Below are 15,478 nucleotides of genomic sequence, written 5' to 3'. Positions count from 1 at the left end.
ATTATATTTATTGAATATTATCTGAATATTAGATATTAATATGGCCAATTTGGGTGCCATCAATTAGCTTAATTTCTCATATCAAATTATATTTTAACAAAATGTTTCATGAATGTTAATTGTATCTGTTACTGACTACAGAAACTATTCCAAAACCACCTGGGTGTCAAAATCCTCTTCCTTGTGCTTTTTGAGTTGGAACGACCCAGGAAGTGTAATTAGGAAGTGATGATGCCTTTCAGAAATGATATTTACTGTAACATTAGCTACTGACCACCACAGACTGACACTGATGGTGCCAGTCACTTACTGTACTGTAGATGTATCACTTCAACTTTGGTGTAGCCAGTCATTCCTTAGTTGTATTGGGGTAATTCCACGGTAACGGAGTGAGTAGTCTTTGTGCATACAGTTGTATAGTTTGTTTAACTTTGCAATCATTGTTTTGTTTTTTTACATACCTTTTATGCCAACTCTCGACTTTCTTTTCAATGCCTCTTTCATCCTCTCCCCTCTACCTGTCTTTAATTCACTCGTCTTCCTCTCTCCTTAACAGTGGGTAAGTCCCACTCAGCAGCTGCCCAGACATGCTTTAGAGTTTGTTGGCAGCTGTTAAGGAGTTATTGAGGCTCAGGCATGTTGTGTGGGCGTGGTGACCCACAGACGCCGACAGAGCCCCTCTCCACAGCTACTACACTCTTTACATACAGGCAGGGAAGAAGAAAGTAGTGACTTCCTGTAGGACCTACTCCTCAGATCTCAGATTAGTGTGTTTGGAAAGTGAAGCGAGTCAATGTTGAGCGTGGACATGCAGAGTTTGTATTTGAGGACCCTTCAACCCAGCAGCAGTTTTGAGGAAGAGTGGGTTAGGCTGACATGCCGGCCCTACACGGGGGTAACGGATGTGGACGGGCCCAACTTAGCCCTTTCTGTTTATGTTGGTAGACTCCAGCTGCCTATTAATTGGACAGCTATTGATATTAAGCTAGCACTGGTAAATGGTAGCCTATTTCACAGTTGATTAGTGCAGATTGTTAAAGGAACAGAAACTGATTTTTGGGTGAAATAAAGAATTTAGGCAAAACATAGGTGGGCCATTGGAAAGGGATGCATGTTTGGGGTCCCTAAAAGGTAGGTACATGTTTTGTTAGGCATACCTGGGGCACTCATGTGGTTTATGTATTTTGAAGGTGAGATTTCAACAGATATTTTTAGGCCGCTTGACTTTCACTGAACCATTCACCAACCACTTTCTTTCTCTATCGCTCCCTTTCCCTCCCTCCAGAGGCCCTCCACCGACCCTTCGGCCTGGACTCGGCAGCGTTGACGGAAGCGGTGCGCTGGAGCTCCAAGGAGAACTTGCTGGGTGCTGCCGAAAGCGACCCTAACCTCTTTGTTGCACTTTATGACTTTGTTGCCAGTGGCGACAACACGCTGAGCATTACGAAAGGTATGTATTCTGACAAAGATTTTTATCAATAGCTGCCGTCCCAATAGATAACCTGGTTTAATTTCCTCACCCTGCATCATCGCAAACCACTCCTTATCTAAAGATGGTTTGCTTCGAGGTATGGGGCCCCTACCTTCTGCAGGGGAGGTCAGTTCTTCAGGAGATTTCCTCTAAAATACAGTACCATGGTACCCTCCAGTGAACTATGTTTGTTTATTCCAATCCTTGTTCTACTTTCCCTTTTTATTTAATCTGTGTCCCTGTTTTCCCCAGCAGCAGTTTGCTGATCAAAGAGCTGTCTCCTGGGTAAATGCGCTTAAAATCATAATATTTTGTAGAGTCAGACTTTTTAATTAACAGATATAAAATCATTAGCTAAAGATGGAGAAATATCTTTCACCAGTCGCCCCATTGCTGCTGCCTGAGATGGAGCTAATGTTTAGACTGTGAGTCACTGCATGGCCAAGGGAGAAGCAGGCAGGCTTGCCCTCCCCACACCCTTGTTAGGCTCTAATGCACTTTTAATGTGGAATCCTTTCAACTGTAATAATAACAGGTGTATAAACCCAGCAGGGTTTATTTATTGATCTCAGATCAATGCCATGTCTCAGATCAATGCCATGTCTCAGATCAATGCCATGTCTCAGATCAATGCCATGTCTCAGATCAATGCCATGTCTCAGATCAATGTCATGTCTCAGATCAATGTCATGTCTCAGATCAATGCCATGTCTCAGATCAATGCCATGTCTCAGATCAATGCCATGTCTCAGATCAATGCCATGTCTCAGATCAATGCCATGTCTCAGATCAATGCCATGTCTCAGATCAATGTCATGTCTCAGATCAATGTCATGTCTCAGCTCAATGCCATGTCTCAGATCAATGCCATGTCTCAGAGCAATGCCATGTCTCAGATCAATGCCATGTCTCAGATCAATGCCATGTCTCAGATCAATGCCATGTCTCAGATCAATGCCATGTCTCAGATCAATGCCATGTCTCAGATCAATGCCATGTCTCAGATCAATGCCATGTCCCAGATCAATGCCATGTCCCAGAGCAATGCCATGTCTCAGATCAATGCCATGTCCCAGATCAATGCCATGTCCCAGATCAATGCCATGTCTCAGACCAGTAATGTCCACCGCAGGCCGCCTGACATTGTGTTTCCACCCGGAGCTCTCTGGCTCCCCACGGTGTGTCGCAGAGGAAACTGTGTAGTGTGACTGGTTAGGCCAGCCCAATGTTTTTCTGCCTCCCCGGCTTTCCAGTGTCAATAAAGCCTGTAGCTATATCCTCTGTGGCACCAGAGGGTATTGAGTCTGCAGCATGTTCAGCTCAGCCCATGATGTACAGGGAGAGCGAGTAGGAGGGTGAGAGAGAGAGAAGAGAGGTTAAGTTGCAGAAAGCTTGGCGGCGCTCCCTGTCCCCTCTCCAGGCCGTGTCTTGTCGCTGCCATAACAGCTCACTGTCATTATCCTCTCACTGGGAGCAGCTTTGAAGGGCTGCAGGGAGCTGCCGGACAGCCAGGGCGTGTTTCAGCTACACAGACACACAGCTCCTCTATAGTACTGCATTCTCTCTCTATTTAAGAGGCACTCCCTCCCGTCTCCACCGTTGACCTCATAGGACGCAAACAAAGCAGCAGTCCAAGTCACTACATGCTTAGCCCAGACCTACTTTTTGGGACTGTATTAAATGAAGCATCAATGGGGGCCATTTAAACCCTATGAAGGAACCAAAAACTTCAAGGGGTGCTAATGTCCTAAAGTGTCTCTAAATGTTTGAAGATGATGTCCTTTTACCTGACTCTGTCTCCCTGTCCCTCTCTGCCCAGGTGAGAAGCTGAGGGTGCTCGGCTACAACCAGAATGGGGAGTGGAGCGAGGTGCGCTCCAAGAATGGCCAGGGCTGGGTGCCAAGCAACTACATCACGCCCGTCAACAGCCTGGAGAAGCACAGCTGGTACCACGGGCCCGTTTCGCGCAGCGCTGCAGAATACCTGCTAAGCAGCCTCATCAACGGCAGCTTCCTGGTCCGGGAGAGCGAGAGCAGCCCAGGACAGCTGTCCATCTCCCTGCGCTACGAGGGGCGTGTCTACCACTACCGCATCAACACCGCCTCAGATGGCAAGGTAGCTATTGTCTGGGACCTACAGATGGGCTGTCTCTCATCCTTTTCTTCACTTTTGTTGTGAAACTACTCTGCTCCTGCTAATGTTCCTGCTCTGTCTCTGTTGGCCATCTCTTGTTTCTCCCCACGGTGCTGACCCCTGTGTGTCCCTGTCTGTCTTTCTGTCCCAAGGTTTACGTCACAGCAGAGAGCCGCTTCAGCACCCTGGCTGAACTGGTCCACCACCACTCCACCGTGGCCGATGGCCTGGTCACCACGCTCCACTACCCGGCACCCAAGTGCAACAAGCCCACCGTCTACGGTGTGTCGCCCATCCACGATAAGTGGGAGATGGAGCGCACCGACATCACCATGAAGCACAAGCTGGGAGGGGGGCAGTACGGAGAGGTGTACGTGGGAGTCTGGAAGAAATACAACCTCACCGTTGCAGTCAAAACACTCAAGGTTGGTCTCTCTATAAAGATTGGTGGACGCATGTAAAATCTCCATATTTTGTGTGTCTATTTTGTGAAATCCTCTATGGGATCATGTAATATAAATGGGATGTGGTATTTAGTGGTTGATGGTCACCATCTGCTGGTGAAATGTGCTATTACATCAACATGAAACTCAATGGGGGCAACGACTACTGTTGGAGATATGTTTATTCACAGTTTAACTTGTTTTGCTCACCTTGGTATCCTGATACTAAGATATTGAATGAATCCAGTGAATATTGACCTTTCTGCTTGTTTGTCTTCCAGGAGGACACTATGGAGGTGGAGGAGTTCCTGAAAGAGGCAGCAGTCATGAAGGAGGTGAAACATCCCAACCTGGTGCAGCTGCTAGGTCAGTGCTGCTCACAGTACAGCTCCACTTACTAACAGCACATGGGATATCTACCGGCTGTTTCTAGACTCGAGGCGTAGTTACCTCTGACCTCTGTTGGCTTGCCTCTGTCCAGGTGTGTGTACGTTGGAGCCTCCCTTCTACATCGTGACAGAGTACATGCCCCACGGCAACCTGTTAGACTACCTGAGGGAGTGTGACCGGGAGGAGGTGAACGCAGTGGTGCTGCTCTACATGGCCACGCAGATCTCCTCTGCCATGGAGTACCTGGAGAAGAAGAACTTCATCCACCGGGACCTGGCAGCCAGGAACTGTCTGGTGGGGGAGAACAGTGTGGTGAAGGTGGCTGACTTTGGGCTGAGCAGGCTGATGACTGGGGACACGTACACAGCCCACGCCGGAGCCAAGTTCCCCATCAAGTGGACCGCCCCCGAGAGCCTGGCCTTCAACACCTTTTCTATCAAGTCTGATGTGTGGGGTGAGTCAGAGACAGATTTTCAGTCATCGCGTGTACTAAATCAGTTAACATTCGTGTTAGCGTGTTTCTCATCCTATGATGGTCTCTCGTCCTTCAGCTTTCGGTGTGCTGCTGTGGGAGATAGCGACGTACGGTATGTCTCCGTACCCAGGGATCGACCTGTCTCAGGTATACGACCTGCTGGAGAAGGGCTACCGCATGGAGCAGCCAGAGGGCTGTCCGCCCAAGGTCCACGAGCTGATGAGAGCCTGTGAGTATGGGCACCACACTTAGTACACACACAGTCCCTCGCACGATCATCCATTCACGTAAGTCCTGCATAGAAACTCTATAACCTAAATTGTCAATGGAGTAAGAAATAACATTAACTTTGTTTTGGTGTGATATCAGGCTGGCAATGGAGCCCGTTGGACCGACCCTCGTTTGCCGAGACCCACCAGGCTTTTGAGACAATGTTCCACGATTCCAGCATCTCTGAAGGTACTTGTACGACACAGTCACATTACTACCCTCATGGCTGAAACACGGTCAGATATGACACAGTCACATTACTACCCTCATGTCTGAAACACGGTCAGATATGAGGCAGTCACATTACTACCCTCATGGCTGAAACACGGTCAGATATGACACAGTCACATTACTACCCTCATGGCTGAAACACGGTCAGATACGACACAGTCACATTACTACCCTCATGGCTGAAACACGGTCAGATATGACACAGTCACATTACTACCCTTATGTCTGAAACACGGTCAGATATGACACAGTCACATTACTACCCTCATGTCTGAAACACGGTCAGATATGACACAGTCACATTACTACCCTCATGGCTGAAACACGGTCAGATATGACACAGTCACATTACTACCCTCATGGCTGAAACACGGCCAGATACGACACAGTCACATTACTACCCTCATGGCTGAAACACGGTCAGATATGACACAGTCACATTACTACCCTCATGGCTGAAACACGGTCAGATATGACACAGTCACATTACTACCCTCATGTCTGAAACACGGTCAGATATGACACAGTCACATTACTACCCTCATGTCTGAAACACGGTCAGATACGACACAGTCACATTACTACCCTCATGTCTGAAACACGGTCAGATACGACACAGTCACATTACTACCCTCATGTCTGAAACACGGTCAGATACGACACAGTCACATTACTACCCTCATGGCTGAAACACGGTCAGATATGACACAGTCACATTACTACCCTCATGGCTGAAACACGGTCAGATATGACACAGTCACATTACTACCCTCATGTCTGAAACACGATCAGATATGACACAGTCACATTACTACCCTCATGGCTGAAACACGGTCAGATATGACACAGTCACATTACTACCCTCATGGCTGAAACACGGTCAGATATGACACAGTCACATTACTACCCTCATGTCTGAAACACGATCAGATATGACACAGTCACATTACTACCCTCATGGCTGAAACACGGTCAGATAAGACAGTCACATTACTACCCTCATGGCTGAAACACGGTCAGATACGACAGTCACATTACTACCCTCATGGCTGAAACACGGTCAGATACACTTCTCTTGGAAGCATTTCCTTCTGCTGCCCGACTATTCAAGCCTGTCAGTTTTGGCACTAAAGCGGATGCATTTGTGGACATAAGAGAGATAATGGCCATTAATGATGCTTAAACATCTCCTGTAGGGCTTTTTCAGAGTGGTACAGCATGCCTGGTGCCTCAGGAGAGACGGAGGATGATATTTGAGTGAGGATGAGGAAAGGGCAGGCTGAACTGAGGTGAGGGGAGTACAGGGAGAACGAAGGGCTTTCAGAGAACCATTATAAACTCAGCATTGATTTATTCAGTTATTCCAGTTAATGCAGTACTACTATTTCTAGCAAGGGATTCAATATGTATAACGGTCTAATGTAAATGTCCACTTCATTAAGCATTCCTTTCCTGTGGCTCCCTCTCTCTCTGTAGAGGTAGCAGAGGAGCTGTGTAAGATGGCCTCCTCTGGCCACGGCCCGTCACCACACTCCTTCAGCCACGACATGCCCCTGCTTCCCTCCAAGTCGCGCACGCTCAAGAAGCATACGGAGAACAAGGAGAACATCGAGGGGGCTCTGGATTGCAGGCAGGAGACACACACAGCCAGCACCCACAGCCCCTCAGGTACCTGCCTTGCCCGCCACCATGCCTGTAGACTGAGGACAAGGGCTGCTGTCACAGGAACACCTCACCCAGTAGTCACCACAGGTGGTGCCATTACACAATCACACCAGAGAAAGGGTTTGGATTAAAGGCATTCTCAATCCTCTCTCTAAATCAAATCAAATCAAATTTATTTATATAGCCCTTCGTACATCAGCTGATATCTCAAAGTGCTGTACAGAAACCCAGCCTAAAACCCCAAACAGCAAGCAATGCAGGTGTAGAAGCACGGTGGCTAGGAAAAACTCCCTAGAAAGGCCAAAACCTAGGAAGAAACCTAGAGAGGAACCAGGCTATGTGGGGTGGCCAGTCCTCTTCTGGCTGTGCCGGGTGGAGATTATAACAGAACATGGCCAAGATGTTCAAATGTTCATAAATGACCAGCATGGTCGAATAATAATAAGGCAGAACAGTTGAAACTGGAGCAGCAGCACAGTCAGGTGGAAGTTGAAACTGGAACAGCAGCATGGCCAGGTGGACTGGGGACAGCAAGGAGTCATCATGTCAGGTAGTCCTGGGGCATGGTCCTAGGGCTCAGGTCAGTTGAAACTGGAACAGCAGCATGGCCAGGTGGACTGGGGACAGCAAGGAGTCATCATGTCAGGTGGTCCTGGGGCATGGTCCTAGGGCTCAGGTCCTCCGAGAGAGAGAAAGAAAGAGAGAAGGAGAGAATTAGAGAACGCACACTTAGATTCACACAGGACACCGAATAGGACAGGAGAAGTACTCCAGATATAACAAACTGACCCCAGCCCCCCGACACATAAACTACTGCAGCATAAATACTGGAGGTTGAGACTCTATCTCTATCTTCCTCCCTTACCTGAAGGGCTGCAGGGAGCTGGGTAAATAGGTCTGTTTGTATGCGTCTGCGCTCATGTCTGCGCTCATGTTTTCTTGTGTAAAAACCAAAGGCGATTTATGTTCCTGTCAACCCTTATACTCTCACTCATTTCTCTGACTCAGGCTGGTGCCTTGCTCACTCTGGCGCTCATCTATTACACATACAGAGCCGCTTCGCATCTCTAGTACAAGCTGTCACCACAAAGTTATTGAAACAGGAATGGCTCTGGAGAGGGAGGATATGGCTGTAATCAAAGCAAATTGGCAGCCAGCCTGTGAGATTCAGATTTGATGTTGAATAAATGGTGTAATGAGTGTTGATAAGAGACCGCAGCCCTGGTACCTGTTTAACTCCTTGTTCTCTGTAGGTCTGGTACCTGTTTAACTCTCTGTTCTCTGTAGGTCTGGTACCTGTTTAACTCCCTGTCCTCTGTCCTCTGTAGGTCTGGTACCTGTTTGACTCCCTGTTCTCTGTTCTCTGTAGGTCTGGTACCTGTTTAACTCACTGTTCTCTGTAGGTCTGGTACCTGTTTAACTCACTGTTCTCTGTAGGTCTGGTACCTGTTTAACTCTCTGTTCTCTGTTCTCTGTAGGTCTGGTACCTGTTTAACTCCCTGTCCTCTGTTCTCTGTAGGTCTGGTACCTGTTTGACTCCCTGTTCTCTGTTCTATGTAGGTCTGGTACCTGTTTAACTCCCTGTCCTCTGTAGGTCTGGTACCTGTTTGACTCACTGTTCTCTGTAGGTCTGGTACCTGTTTAACTCCCTGTTCTCTGTTCTCTGTAGGTCTGGTACCTGTTTAACTCCCTGTCCTCTGTTCTCTGTAGGTCTGGTACCTGTTTAACTCCCTGTTCTCTGTAGGTCTGGTACCTGTTTAACTCTCTGTTCTCTGTAGGTCTGGTACCTGTTTAACTCCCTGTTCTCTGTTCTCTGTAGGTCTGGTACCTGTTTAACTCCCTGTTCTCTGTTCTCTGTAGGTCTGGTACCTGTTTAACTCCCTGTTCTCTGTTCTCTGTAGGTCTGGTACCTGTTTAACTCCCTGTCCTCTGTAGGTCTGGTACCTGTTTGACTCTCTGTTCTCTGTAGGTCTGGTACCTGTTTAACTCTCTGTTCTCTGTAGGTCTGGTACCTGTTTAACTCCCTGTCCTCTGTAGGTCTGGTACCTGTTTAACTCCCTGTTCTCTGTAGGTCTGGTACCTGTTTAACTCCCTGTCCTCTGTTCTCTGTAGGTCTGGTACCTGTTTAACTCCCTGTCCTCTGTTCTCTGTAGGTCTGGTACCTGTTTAACTCCCTGTCCTCTGTAGGTCTGGTACCTGTTTAACTCCCTGTTCTCTGTAGGTCTGGTACCTGTTTGACTCCCTGTCCTCTGTAGGTCTGGTACCTGTTTGACTCTCTGTTCTCTGTAGGTCTGGTACCTGTTTGACTCCCTGTCCTCTGTAGGTCTGGTACCTGTTTGACTCCCTGTCCTCTGTAGGTCTGGTACCTGTTTAACTCTCTGTTCTCTGTAGGTCTGGTACCTGTTTAACTCCCTGTCCTCTGTAGGTCTGGTACCTGTTTAACTCCCTGTTCTCTGTTCTCTGTAGGTCTGGTACCTGTTTGACTCCCTGTCCTCTGTAGGTCTGGTACCTGTTTGACTCTCTGTTCTCTGTAGGTCTGGTACCTGTTTGACTCCCTGTCCTCTGTAGGTCTGGTACCTGTTTAACTCCCTGTTCTCTGTAGGTCTGGTACCTGTTTGACTCCCTGTTCTCTGTTCTCTGTAGGTCTGGTACCTGTTTGACTCCCTGTTCTCTGTTCTCTGTAGGTCTGGTACCTGTTTGACTCCCTGTCCTCTGTAGGTCTGGTACCTGTTTGACTCCCTGTCCTCTGTAGGTCTGGTACCTGTTTGACTCCCTGTCCTCTGTAGGTCTGGTACCTGTTTAACTCCCTGTTCTCTGTTCTCTGTAGGTCTGGTACCTGTTTGACTCCCTGTCCTCTGTAGGTCTGGTACCTGTTTGACTCCCTGTCCTCTGTAGGTCTGGTACCTGTTTAACTCCCTGTTCTCTGTAGGTCTGGTACCTGTTTAACTCCCTGTTCTCTGTAGGTCTGGTACCTGTTTAACTCCCTGTTCTCTGTAGGTCTGGTACCTGTTTGACTCCCTGTTCTCTGTTCTCTGCAGGTCTGGTACCTGTTTAACTCTCTGTTCTCTGTAGGTCTGGTACCTGTTTAACTCCCTGTTCTCTGTAGGTCTGGTACCTGTTTGACTCCCTGTTCTCTGTTCTCTGTAGGTCTGGTACCTGTTTGACTCCCTGTTCTCTGTTCTCTGTAGGTCTGGTACCTGTTTAACTCTCTGTTCTCTGTAGGTCTGGTACCTGTTTAACTCTCTGTTCTCTGTAGGTCTGGTACCTGTTTAACTCTCTGTCCTCTGTTCTCTGCAGGTCTGGCAGCCACTCTGCTGGCAGGGGATGGCCGGTCAGGCAGCTCTCCTGCTCTGCCTCGGAAACAGAGGGACAAATCCCCCAGCAGTCTCTTGGAGGACTCCAAGGAGACCACGTTCACACGGGACCGCAAGGCTGGCTTCTTCAGTTCCTTCATGAAGAAGAAGTCTTCCTCCAACTCTCCCTCCTCCCAGCTGCAGCAGAGCCTGCCTACGCCGCCCAAGAGGAGCAGCTCGTTCAGGGAGATGGAGACCCAGCCTCACAAGAAGTATGAGCCCACGACTGGCTTTAGCGCCCCTCCTCCCCCCCTTCCCCAGGCAGATGGCCTGGGCTTTTCACCGTCCCACGGAGAGGGGAACCACGTCCAGTCACGCTGCTGTGGAGCCACTTTTGGACAAAAGGCCTCTGCCAACCACACCTCTGGGGCGCCACCCTCACAGGTGGGCAGTAGTAGCAGCAGCTGGGCAGGCCTGGCAGGCTTCTTCACCCCCCGCCTCATCAAAAAGACCTTAGGGCTACGGACTGGCAAGTCCACTGGGACCGAGGAGGGGGGTGGGGGAACCAAGCCCTTCCCCAGGTCCAATTCCACCTCCTCCATGTCTGCAGGGCTGCCTGACCTGGAGAGGATGGCTCTGACTTTACCCAGGAACCGCAGTAAGCCTCCTCTAGAGCGCACTGCCTCCACCACCTCGCAGCCTGAGGACGGGGCAGCACACACCTCTGAGTCCCTTCTCTGTAACATGGATGAGGGCACAGCTCAGATCAGGGACCGGCCTAAAGCCAAGCTGCTTCCCCGAGTGGTGGGGGGAAACTCTGGGGTGGTGAGAGCTCCTGGTGTTGGGAGTGAAGCAGATTCATATTGTCCCTCGGGGACCCTACGGGGTAGGGAGGTTCAGGAGGCAGGAGGACAGGACCGTCAGGGATGGTCGTCCCCCTCCAAAACAGTGGGATCAGGCCTGTCAGCGGCTCCACACAACCACAAGGTTCCAGTGCTGATCTCGCCCACACTCAAGCATGGCTCGGCCGATGTGCACCTGGTGGGGATGGACTCTCAGGGGAACCGCTTCAAACTACTATCAGAGCATCAAGCGGACCGGGACCGACCACGGCTGGTCAAGCCTAAATGTGCCCCACCTCCCCCTCCCACTCTGCGCCTCCTTGGACACTCCTACAGCGGGGATGGAGAGGAGCAGGCCGGGGTGGCTGTGGAGGTCAATGGTGATGGGGTGAAACGGCCGGGACGAGTAAGGGAAGTTGGAACAGGGAGACCGTCAGTGCCGCCACCACAAGTGCCTCCACCTCCTTCAGCCTCTTCTTCCTCTGCCAACAACACTACCCCTACTAAGATGGCTAACGGTGCCACCAGCACTGGCTCATCCACAGTCCCCTCTGGTGGCTCTAAGCCTCTGCGTCGGACTCGGCAGCAGGCAGAGAGGGTTCAACCGGAGACGATCAGTAAGGGGGCTCTGCTGGAGTGTGCAGAGTGCCTGAGAGGTGCCCTCCACAGCAGCCCTGAGCCCTCCTCCAGCAGCCAGGTCCTAGACGCTGCCCACCAGCTGCTAGACTACTGCTCAGGCTACGTGGACTGCATCCCACAGATGCGGAACAAGTTCGCCTTCCGGGAGGCCGTGGGCAAATTCGAGCTCAGTTTGCAGGAGCTGCGGGCATCGTCCTCCTCTGGAAGCGGAGGAGCATTCAGTGGTCCGGGGGCTAGCCCTGCTCTGGACAACTTGCACACCTGCATCAAGGAAATTAGTGATGTGGTTCAGAGGTAGCCTCCGGACCCTTTCAAACATTTCCTTTTGTATTCCCTTTGTTTGTTCTCTGTCCCCAAAATGTTAATAGAACCATCTCAGAAGTACCTCAGAAAATCACTACAAATTGTTTCTCTTATTGTTTACAGTTGACTCTTTCTCAAAAATGCCAGTGGAAAACAATGTTCTATTCTTTGAACATAAACATTGTTGATACCAAACTAGAAAAATAATTGTTTTGCCCCAAATTGTAACTTTTCCACCAGGTTTTAAGGCCTTACTTTTAACTGGATGTGGAGTATATCAGCAACGTTTTCAGTCCCAGAGTTGATAAAGAACAAAGTCCGTTTGAGTATCTGTCATTTAGTAACTCAACCAAGAAACAAAGTGGAGAATAATGCATTCATTCTCCTGGCAACAATGAGAGTCCCTGTGACAGGATGTCACTGTTCAAAAGTATTGTCACCTGGGACATCGATGAGTGTTCCACATAATCAGGTCTACTTTCTCTGCCATTTGGTTTGATTATTTCAATGTCACAACATTTGAATAGAAAATGTAAGCATTTCAATATTAATGTCCAAATTCCCTTGCACATGACCTAGCTATATGTTTGGAGCCTATGAGAAGAGCGAAGAGAGTGCAGGGTAGTACATGAGCAGGTGGTTTGGGACAGTTTCTAAGTGTCCTTGGACAGTGCTGAATTCCCTGTGGCCCTTTCCCTCAGTGCCTATAGTTTCTTAAATGATTGAAAATCTGCAAATACAACTACTCCTTGACAAAATACTGATCTCAACACAAACTACAGTATGTCTCTAGCACATCAGTGATTTATTTGTACATTATTTGGTTTTAACTTTGGAATGGCGTTATGTATGAACTTGAATTTTAAATTATTGTTTTTTTATTAAAAGCACAGACCTATTTTAAAAATGTTATGTAAATATTTGCTTAATTTCATATCCAGGAAAAAGTGAGGTCACATTTGCTTGGATAAGTGTTTGACTAAACCGCAGTAGGAAGTTTATCACAGAACTGAGGCCCACCCCTCCCTCCACAACCCCATCTGAACATCTGCAAAATGAATGTATTATGTATTGGTATCTTCCTTTTTTGTCTGGTCATCATTTCAATACCAACATCAGTCAATGCTTATGGTCAATTTACAAAATGGATTCTTAAAGCACGTTTTCTGTTTTGATATCCCTTAGTAGGTCTCATCTCTACACAAACATTTCCATATCAAGTTGCTGGATGTCATTTCATCCTGTTTGTTCTATTGTGCACAAATAACAAGTTTCACCCTGTGTCTGCAATCATTTCTCAATAATAATTTGGCTAATGAATCAAGCAATCAAAAACAAAAAAGCTTGCTTATAACAGAGTGCTCCTCAACTGTTTGAAAATTTCCCTAATCCCCACTTGAGATGTTGGAACCCTAAGTGTATCAAAAGGGGATCATCGGCTCTCCCAGAAGCTTCACTGGTATGTAAAACCCACACATTCAGGCAAACAAAAGATGTAATGGGACTGCACTCAAAAAGATGTCCCATAAAGCCTACTTAATTTATCCATCCCTTCGCTCTTCCCTGCGTCAGGCACAGACGTCGGCCCTGTTTTTCGGAACCCTGAGTGTACACTGGATAAAGCCTACTTCATTTATCCATCCCTTCGCTCTTCCCTGCGTCAGGCACAGACGTCTCGGCCCTGTTTGTCAGAACCCTGAGTGTACACTGGATAAAGCCTATGTTAATAGTAGACATTGATTGGTATATTGCATTTCATCTTAGTATAAACTCTAGTAGTGCCCAATATATTTTCACATTTCATTCCATTGTGGTACACTACCTATCTAATCCAGCAGATGAGCTTCAGTGTGCCTCTGGTCATTCAAAGGTCCTCTAGACTAATAGCATGAAATAGTTTATTTTCACTGGGAGGTTCACTTATTATTATTATTATATATTTTTCTTTTGACACTGGATACAGCAATGTTTTTCCTATGGTTCTTGGTGCCTTTTGTGAAAGATATTTTATGTATAGTGCACTACTCAGTCAAGAAACGGATATACAGCAATGTGTAATTGTAAATATCTTGTGCTTTTGTTTTCAGATGACAGATTTTGCAATGATGTTGTGGCCAAGTATAAATATCACTACAACGTGCATTTCTATTACTGGGAGTAAACATTTTGTTTTTTAATTTAAAACTCACATTTAATAGTATATTACTGTGAATTTCTCCCCATCACTTGATAAACTTGATATAAATAAAATGTTGGAACAATTCCAAGGTCCTTTCTATATTTTTGATTTGTCAAAATGTTCAAGATTTATCCAGAGAGCGAATATTCTTTTGATTAATAGCATACATGTCATTGACCTGTTGGATCAGAGACTGATAATGACCAATGCATTTACTACTCTTCAGGTCAGTATTGAAATGACTTTACTGTAAATATAATACAATTGGTGGGAGGAATATAATGATAGCCCAGGGGCAGTTAGGGGTTGGATCATTTTCTGGCATGTGATTCAAATCCTCAATTTAGGGCACATCCTGAGCACAGGATCGCATCTGCTCCTGGATCTACGATCTAACATTTCCTTTTGAAGAATAAATTGTTCTGAAACAAATCTGTGCAGCTGAATTTGACATTGGGATGTGGCCCTCGGCCTCGGGATAATAAAATGCCTACCCCTGCTCTACGATATAGGCCTATAAGAAACTACCTGAGTGGGGGTCACCAGGGATGTGGTGCTGCTGTACTGAGGTGGGAGCGGTGCTCCCTCCCTTATTTCAATTTGAGTATACACAGAGTTGGTTGTAATATTTCTGGATTCTAAATAAATTATTTAATTACTGAATTTTCATGAAAATGATAGAATGACAATTAAAATACAGCTACAAGCAGCAATTCCAGGGTTCAGCTGTGGCACCACTTTGCCACCACCAGGAAAAATTGCCCTAGGATGAGCTACTAATGTACTGTTACCAGGGTTGCCAAATATCAGAACTCAAAATCAAAAACGAATCATGCAATATGCTTTATGTATTTTGGACAATTCTTTTATGATGTTGACTACTTTAAAATCAAATGACCGATTCGCCCTCAAATGGTCTCATGGATGGAATGTTTTTAATATTTTTCAGAATTTCATCATTAATAAAGCCGCTATAACCTTGCATTAATGTTTTTCCTGTCCAACAGCGCCACCATGCGGCGCAACTAAAACATACTTTATAGGTTAGCTCGACTCATCACTGAGCATGTGACAAATTTCATCAGTCTGAGAAAGTTTGAGGTCAATGAGTGTTGAATTTAGTTAACAAAAAATGGAATTGCTT

General features: G+C 47.2%; 1 protein-coding gene across 2 annotated transcripts in view; it reads left to right on the top strand.

The window, feature by feature from the left end:
- The window catches only part of LOC115108433 (tyrosine-protein kinase ABL2-like), a 39,731-nt gene extending 25,298 nt beyond the window's left edge, over positions 1–14,433 (top strand). For both annotated transcript variants that reach the window (XM_029632750.2, XM_029632749.2), the window contains 9 exons: positions 1,286–1,450; positions 3,291–3,586; positions 3,757–4,029; positions 4,329–4,413; positions 4,529–4,891; positions 4,989–5,141; positions 5,282–5,371; positions 6,890–7,081; positions 10,376–14,433. In XM_029632750.2, the coding sequence (XP_029488610.1) occupies positions 1,286–1,450; positions 3,291–3,586; positions 3,757–4,029; positions 4,329–4,413; positions 4,529–4,891; positions 4,989–5,141; positions 5,282–5,371; positions 6,890–7,081; positions 10,376–12,150 (3,392 nt within the window). In that variant the 3' untranslated portion in view covers positions 12,151–14,433. The remainder of the gene's footprint in view (positions 1–1,285; positions 1,451–3,290; positions 3,587–3,756; positions 4,030–4,328; positions 4,414–4,528; positions 4,892–4,988; positions 5,142–5,281; positions 5,372–6,889; positions 7,082–10,375) is intronic.
- The last annotated feature ends 1,045 nt before the right edge of the window (positions 14,434–15,478 follow it).

The sequence above is a fragment of the Oncorhynchus nerka genome, linkage group LG24 (assembly GCF_034236695.1).
Source record: "Oncorhynchus nerka isolate Pitt River linkage group LG24, Oner_Uvic_2.0, whole genome shotgun sequence".
Lineage (NCBI taxonomy): Eukaryota > Metazoa > Chordata > Actinopteri > Salmoniformes > Salmonidae > Oncorhynchus > Oncorhynchus nerka.
Note: the sequence above shows the minus strand (reverse complement) of the source record. Positions and strands in the feature narration are given on the sequence as shown.